This window comes from Prionailurus viverrinus, chromosome E3, assembly GCF_022837055.1.
Source record: "Prionailurus viverrinus isolate Anna chromosome E3, UM_Priviv_1.0, whole genome shotgun sequence".
NCBI lineage: Eukaryota > Metazoa > Chordata > Mammalia > Carnivora > Felidae > Prionailurus > Prionailurus viverrinus.
Window position 1 is genome coordinate 29,101,014 of NC_062576.1, and position 8,445 is coordinate 29,109,458.

Consider the following 8,445-nt stretch of genomic DNA (forward strand, 5'->3'; position numbering starts at 1 on the left):
GATAAGAAAATAAACAAGGAAGCACTCCAAAATTCACAGCAACACTAGACCAGATCTCCCTCTGGATCCTTGCAAAAATAATCTTGCGGCTGTTACACCTGGCAGAGGGAACAGGGATTCCACAGGTTTTTCCAAACGGAGTCCTACTTTGCAAATGCTCTGTCCTCCAGTCCCCCAGACCCCGAATGCAAAAGTTATCTGTCAGATTCCCAGCCCTAGAGTCAATCTCTCATCCTATCAGCCTGAAATCTGGGAGACGTACTAAGGTGTATTTGATTGTTCTACCAAACGACACCCCCCCCCCCAACAAAGCCTTCCCCTGGGGCCCTCAAGGATGACTTTTTCAACACTACAAAGGCAGCAGGCAAGGGAAGGGCCACAAAACAGAACAAGGAGGTATTTTTGGATGCTAATCACCAGCTCCTAAGAGCCAAGGCTGTTTCTCTCTCCTGAATCCAAGACAAAAGAGGGAAAACAAAACTATCCTGTCCAGGTTCGCCTACTGTGTTTCCCAATAATCAAGAGAGTGTGCCACAGACGTGCCCTCCTGGAACAAAGAGGTAAATCGCATTAGAGAGAAGCTAAAGCCCAAGACAGTGGGGATTAAACCACAGAAAGGGAACTCAGGAGCCAGAGCCAGGCCAGCACTGAGCATGCAGAGGAAAACTTGCCAGGGAAAAAGCCACGTGCATCCCCACAGACAGGAGCCTCACATTACAGAGGTGGGACGGCCCTGCACCCCAAACCTGACAGAAGGGCCCGGTGAGGCAGCGGGGGACAGCCCTACCTTCTTTCCTGGCTGTTCCCCAAACTTCCCATATCCTTCCCGTTTCCCCAAACCCCCCTATAGTAATTAAGCAGACAGAAAGTAAAAGACGGCAAAAATACGTAACCACAGGAGCGTAATGTTGATGCAGCACAACCGGGGAAGGGGCAAACATCCCTTCCTCCAGCCCGAGCCTCTTCCCAGCTCAGCCCTTTGGGAATGGGGCGTTCTTGGTGAAAGGGGGGACCCCAATCCACAAAAGACATGGGAGAACTTAAGCCGGGAAACCACCCCCTGTGCCGCCGCCCTCCCCCCACCCCCCAATCCCTGGCGTCCCCTCCCGCGGAAGGTTATTTTTAATTGCAGGGGTAACCGCAAAGCAGGAAGCCCTGTCCCCCAAGCTCTGGCCCCTAACGTTTCCCCTAAAGCCCCGGAGCCGGGCACATGCACAGCCCCTGCCCCGTTCCCGGGAGCTGAGCTGCCAAGGTCCCCCCGCCCCTCCGCCCGGCTCCCATCGGCGCCGCCCGCGAGGGGCCGGGCGCGGGACCCCCGAGCCGGCTGCGGAGCGGACGAGGCGGCACCGGGCGGCCGCGGGGGGCCGCGGGGGACCGCGGGGGGCTGCGGGCCCGGCCCGGCCCGCCCGGCGCTTCCCCTCGCGGGCCGGCCTCCCAGCCGGCGGCCGCCCCCTCCCGGCGGCCCCACGCGGCCCGGGCGGCCGCGGAGCACGTACCCAGAAGGGGTCGGAGCCATCGGCGCTGCAGAAGCCCCGGAGCGCCATGCGGCGGGCGGGCGGGCGGGCGGACGGGCCCGGCTGCTGGCGGCTGCTGCTGGCGGCGGCGGCGGCGGCAAGAGGGCGGGAGGCGGCGGCGGAGCGGGCCCGGGGCCGCAACGCCGCCTGGTTGGCCGGCGCGTCACGGGGATGCGGCGCCCCGCCCCGCCCCGCCCCTGCGCCCGACTCGCCTCCAGCCGCGGGGTGCCGGCGGACTACGCTGCACCCCTCGGCGCCCACCCCGGCGGGGGCCCGGGCGGGGGTGTGTGTCCTCCAGGAGCTGCGGGGACCCCTGCGGCCGGACCTTGCGACCCGTTTTCCAATCCCGCGGTGGCGACGGCGACAGCAACGGTAATAGTATCGCCAGGAGAAAACAGGTACTGAGCCCTCCGCCAGCCAGGACAGTGCCAAACGGCTTAGCTGTATCCTCATTGGATCCTTACTAGGAGCCCAGAGGTTGAGTGACTTCTCCAGGGTCACCGGGTCAGCCCCGCCAGCTGAGTCCAGAGCTGATACAGAGGACAGAGACAGTAGGAGGTGGATACGCTCATGGGTCTACCCTTCACAGATGGAGAAACTGAGGCCCAGAGAGGTGAAGTGACTTGCCCAAGGTCACACAGCTGCCAACGGCACAAGTGGAATCTGAACCCAAGACCCATCTGCGCCAGAGGGGTCATGGCGGGAAGACTCCAATCTCCATCCCAAACCGTTGTCACCCCCCACATAGGTAGAAAGCACCTTGCCATTTTCTCCATCATCTTTAGCAGCACTCAAATAACCAGGTTTTTGATCCTCTTTGAGGTAAACTGAGGCCTGGAGACATATCTTCCTCAACTCAGGTGGGGGTTACATGGGGCAAACCCATGTTAAGTTGAAAATATCCTATGTTGAAAATGCATTTAGGGGGCACCTGGGTGGTTCAGTCCGTTAAGTAGCCAACTTTGGCTCTTGTCATGATGTTCGGTTCATGATCTTGGCTTCATGAGTTCGAGCCCCACATTGGGCTCTCTGCTATCAGAGCAGAGCCCGCTTTGGATCCTCTGTCTCCCTCTCTCTGCCCTCCCCTGCTTGTACTCTCTCTCTCTTTCTCTCTTTCTCAAAATTAAATAAACATTAAAAAAAAAAAAAGAAAATGCATTTAGTATATCTAAGGTACAGAACATCACAGCTTACCCTAGCCCACCTTAAATGTACTAAGAACACATACATTAGCCTACAGCTGGGCAAAATCAGATCTAACACAAAGCCTACTTTGTAATAAAGTGTTGAATATGTCCCGTAATTTGTTGAATATTGTACTGAAACTGAAAAACAGAACGGTTGTTAATCAATTTTAACTGCTCTTGATTGTGTGACCAACTGGGAGCTACAGCTTGCTGCATGGTGAGAAAGTATCATAGGGCATATCGCTAGCCTGGGACAAGATCCAAATTCAAAATTCCAAGTCCAGTTTCTACAGAATGCATACAGCTTTCACCCCATCGTGAAATCAAAAAATTGTAAGTCAAGCCATCATTTAAGTCTGGAACCACCTGTAGTGATAATTAACAGGCATTCACAGTCATGGGACTTCCTAAAGGCATGTTCTTAGCAATAAACATGAATTAACTTAAATGCTCACAACAACCCCATGAAGTTAGTATTATTATCATGATCCCCATTTTGTGGTTGAGGAAACTGAGCCCCAGAGAGGCAGAGTGATTTGTCAGGGATTACGGAGGCAGCAGGGCTACAAACCACTCTTTGAACTCAGGCAGACCGGGAAGGAAGGAATCTGTAACGCTGACCATTTTGCCATATTGCCTCAGCACTGTTTAATGTACAGGTAGTTAGTGACAGAGGAGCTGGGACTGGGGCCTGAGTGTCTAAGCTTTCACTGTGACACCAACAATGCCTTTCCTTCCTTCTCTCCCCCTTAATCCTTTGCCTGATGTATAGTTTCCATTACACACACACACACACACACACCCACCCACCCCAGCTGCACCAAATAAAACAGGAATGGTGATTGAATGTGAGACATCCCCCCCACCCCTGCCCCTGCCAAGGACTTAGGGAGATAGGATTGGTTTCTGTGATTTTTTTATTGGCCGAGGCTCCCCTCAGGGTGAGTTTTTAAGGGATAATTTATTTCAAGTGATAATGCTCCTTGGCTGGTTGCTTTGAGATTTATACATCTAACGAATACTTATTGAGCATCTATTATACGCCAGGGCTTGCTAGGAATGAGAGAAAGTTGCTGTTCCTATGCAGTTCGCAGTCTTAGGGTTGGGTTTTTTGTTGTTGTTGTTTGATTTTTTTAAGTTATCTTTAAACCCAACATGGGGCTCGAATTCATGACCCCAAGATCAAGAGTCAGATGCTCTACTCACTGAGTCTCAGAGTGCCCCCAAAGTGTTGAGGGTTTTTTAAAATATTTTTTATGGTAGGAGGGCAGGTTAATTAAATAATCACATAAAGCAGAGGCTATTTACAGCTTTGGTAGAAGCTGGGAAGAAAAAGTGGAAGAGGGCCAACAAGGGCCCCGGCCTGCTGGCAGTGGAAGTCAAGGAAGGCTTCTGGGGGGAAGGAGTTTATGCACTGAGATGCAAGCGATGAGTCCAGCCTGGATTGTGTTCCAGGCTGCAGAAAACAGCTTACGGAAAAGCCATGAAACAGGACAGAGCAGGCCGTGAGTAGAACTAGAAGATGGTCTGGGTGGCAGGAATCCAGAGAGTGAAGCAGATGGGACCCATCTGGGGCAAGACAGATCAGAAGGCTTGCAGGATCTTTTTGGTCAACGGGGGGGGGGGGGGGGTTCAGCTTGGCCCTAAGAGCAACAGGGAGCCACTGTTGGTTTCAAGTGGGGCAAGACGGACATTTTCCATTTTCGTATGAACGTTTTGTTCATTAATTCTTTCAACAAATATTGATTAAGCAAACATATGAAAAGGTTCTTAACATCATCAGGGAAATGCAAAAAAAAAAACCCAAAAAACAAACAAACCCAAACCCAGCCATGACAATTTACCAGAGTGACAGAAATGAAAATACCAAGCTTCAGCAAAGATACGGAAGTAAAACTCCTCTGTTAGCAGGGATGGACGTTGGTTCAACCACTTTGGAAAGCTGCTGGATAATTTCTGCTGAAGCTAAACATAGGATTACACAGGGGCACAGCAACTCCACTGCTTTCTGGGAAATGGGAGTGCTTATGTTCACTGAAAAACATCTATAAAAAATGTTCATAAGAGCTTTGTTCAAAAAGCCCAAAACTAGATGTCACTGAGTGGCCCATCCGTAGTCAAAAGGGCGAATGAATTGTGGCCTATGCACACAATAGATCACTACACAGCCAAAAAAAAAAAAAAAAAAAAGAATCAGACTGCTGGGGTGCCTGGGTGGCTCAGTTGGTTAAGCGTCTGACTCTTCATTTCGGCTGGGGTCATGATCTCCCAGTTCATGGGTTCGAGCCCCGAACTCTCTCTCCCTGATTCTCTCTCTCTCTCTCCCTCTCTCTCTCTGCCCCTCCCTGGCTTTCTCTCTTTCTCAAAATAAATAAATAAACTTCAAAAATCTTAAAAATTAGAAAAGAATCAAACTGCTAACACATATAACAGAAAGAAAGAATGGAATCTCACCAAACGCAGGAAGGAGCAGAAAAAGCTAGGCACAAAAGAGTACATTTGTTCACAACACCGTTTATAGGAGGATCAAACACAGTCACCGCTAATAGATTTTAAATGTTTTTTTTTTAATGTTTACTTTTATTTTTGAGAGAGCATGAGCAGGGGAGGGGCAGAGAGAGAGGGGGACAGAGACTCTGAAGCAGGCTCTGTGCTGATGGCAGGAAGCCTGATGGGGGGCTCGAACCCACGAACCGTGAGATCATGGCCTAAGCTGAAGTCAGACACGCAACTGACTGAGTCACCCAGGCGCCCCACAACTAATAGATTTTGATTAGAGTCAGAATAATGGTTACGTGTGAAGGGGGTATTGATTAGGAAGGGATACAAGAGAAACTCCTCAGTAGCTGGTAAAGTTCTATAACTGGATCTGGTGGTAGTTACATGGTTTACACATACATATTTTAAAATTCACTGAGTTGGATGCTCAAGGTGGTTGTACTTTGCTCTAGAAAAGTTACACCTAGGGGCGCCTAGGGTTAGTGAGTTCGAGCCCCGCATCGGGCTCTGGGCTGATGGCTCAGAGCCTGGAGCCTGTTTCCGATTCTGTGTCTCCCTCTCTCTCTGCCCCTCCCCCGTTCATGCTCTGTCTCTCTCTGTCCCAAAAATAAATAAACGTTGAAAAAAAAAAAAAAAAAGAAAAGTTACACCTAATGCAGAAATGTTAAATAGAGAATGAATAAATGCTAAGTATGAGTAATAAATAACGAGCATACCATTTTCCAGGAATAGGCAAGGTAATGGGCAAGGTCCCATAGCTGGGATGTGGCAAAGACAAGGCCCAGCCCTGCTCTGACCTGCCAAGCCCTCCCCGTGCTTCTCCCGCAGGCACAGACCCGAAGGCCTTCCCTTCTCTGTCCCCTTCCTCCCCATCTTCAGCCCTTGTACAATTAAGAAACACCCTAGACCAAGAGGCTCTGGGCCCTGAGCCAAACCCACCCAGTGGACAGCCTACAAAATAAAGGATGATGAAAATGCAGGATGGAGATTTCAAGCACCAGCCCCTTTGCTGGTACGTGATTCAGTGAATCCAGCCGACAAGAATGCCCAAGAGATCCTTTTTAGTTCTCCCTGAATCCTAGCACCCTGTTCCTGTCGGTTTATTTTATAGTACTGGTCACTATTTGCAACCATTTAATTGCTCATTTGCTCCACAGAGGCCTCCCCAGCCACACTGGAAGGTACCAGCCATTGCTGTCGCTCTCGGGAACTGCTACACCAGCCTCCTTCCTGGTGTCCTGTGCCTGCCCCTTCCCACTGCCATCAGCAGCCAGAGGGGTCCTGTTAAAAGCAAGGCAGCTACACACCGCCTCCCCTACCCCCACGCACAGAACCTGCAATGGCCTCCCCACCATGGTTAGTCCACAACCCGGCCAGATACGATCCAGCAATTCCATTTCTGGGTTGGCACCCACAAGAATTGAACGCAGGGACCCAAACAGATATTTGCACCCTAAGTTGATAGCATCATTATTCCCGAGAGCCAAGCAATGGAAGCCATCCAAGTGTCTGCCCACTGATGAATAAAGCAAATGTGGCCTCTGCATACGATGGAAAATGACTCAGCCTTAAAAACGAAAGAAATGTTGACACAGGCTACAAACTCTGAGCCTTGAAGATGCTGTGCTAAATGAGATAAGGCAGTCAAAGAAGGGCCGATATGGTGTGAGTTCTCAGAGTATTCAAATTCGTGGGGATGAAGAGTAGAATGGTGGTTGGCAGGGGCTGTGGGGAGGGGAGAAGTGGGGAGTTCATGTTTAATGGATGTGAACTTGGAGTTCTGCAAGAGGAGAGCACGCTGGGGATGGAAGTGGTAAGATCTGCCCAACAGTGTGGACGTGCTTAATGCCACAGAAACGTCCCCTTAAAAAATGCTTAAGATGCTTGGGGTCACCTGGGTGGCTCAGCTGCTTGAGCATCCGATTGTGGCTCAGGTCATGATCTGCAGGTTCGTGAGTTCCAGCCCCATGTTGGGCTCTGTGCTGACAGCTCAGAGCCTGGAGCCTGCTTCGGATTCTGTCTCCCTGTCTCTCTGCCCCTCGCCCACTCACTCTCTGTCTCTCTCTCAAAAATAAATAAGTATTTTGTTGTGTGTATTTTGCCACAATAAAAGAAATTAGAATAAAAGAAGCAAATAGAGCAGTTAAAAAAAAAAATCCTACGAGGCCCCGTGTGACCAAGCCCCTGGCCATCTCCAATGTCATCTTATACCTCTTTGTCCTCAGTCCCTGTTCAGCAGCCACACGGAGGGCTTTCTGTCTCTCCTACATGCCAAGCTCATTCTCACCTCCTGCCTTCAACTCCTGCTAAGCCCTCTGCCTGGAGCCTTCTTCCCCCAGATCTTCAAGTGGCCCTTGCTTCCCCTCAGGGTTCAGAAGTCACTTCCTCCCAGAGGCTTTCCCTAATTAACTTACGCTGAGTAACCCCACTCCCTCTAACTCATCACCTGCTTTATTTTCATGCTAGCATTTAACACTACCTGAAAACGCTTAATTGGCTCTTCTCCTAGATGAAAAACATGCCCTTGTCTTCCTTCACAAACTCACTCAACAAATATTTATGGAGCATTAGGCAGTGTCCTGGCCAGGAGCCAGCAAACAACCACCAGCCCTTTGTTTTTGTAAATGAAGTCTTATTGGAACACAGTCCCATACATTTCTTTATGCCTATTTTTATGGCTGCTGTATCCCTACAACCTCAGAGCTGAGTAGTTCCAACAGAGACGGTCAAATTTGGGAACCAAAAAATCCTGCTGGGTCCTCAGAGGCCACCACAGGGCACATGGCTTATTCTTGGAGTGAGGCGGGAAGTCATGGGAGGGAACTGAGCAGAAAAGCCGTGTAACTTGAGTTAAGTTTTTTGGTTTGTTTTTAAGTCTATGTATTTTGAGAGAGAGAGCAGGGGAGGGGCAGAGAGAGAATCCCAAACAGTCTCCGCATTGTCAGCGCAGAGCCCGATGCAGGGCTTGAACTCAAGAACCGTGAGATCATGACTTGAGCCAAAATCAAGATTTGGACGCTTAACTGACTGAGCCACCCAGGCGCCCCTTGAATTAGGTTTTAACAGGTCAGTCTGGCTGCTGGATGGAGAATAGACCGTGGGCTTGGCAGTGGGAGGGGCAGCAGAAGCAGGGTATGATAAGATCAAAGCAAAACAGGGTTATGACTAAAGGGGCTAATATCAGCCTTGACTGCAAAGTGGACCCACGGTAGTGAAGTGACCGGACTATTGTGCTCAGAAAGCCC

The 8,445-nt window shown here is 50.5% G+C and overlaps 1 protein-coding gene across 2 annotated transcripts in view; it reads right to left on the minus strand.

Annotated features, from left to right (window-relative positions):
* Positions 1–1,616, minus strand: part of ABCC1 (ATP binding cassette subfamily C member 1) — a 141,199-nt gene extending 139,583 nt beyond the window's left edge. For both annotated transcript variants that reach the window (XM_047837683.1, XM_047837682.1), the window contains exon 1: positions 1,497–1,616. In XM_047837683.1, coding sequence (XP_047693639.1) covers positions 1,497–1,544 — 48 coding nt within the window. In that variant the 5' untranslated portion in view covers positions 1,545–1,616. The remainder of the gene's footprint in view (positions 1–1,496) is intronic.
* Positions 1,617–8,445: the final 6,829 nt, after the last annotated feature.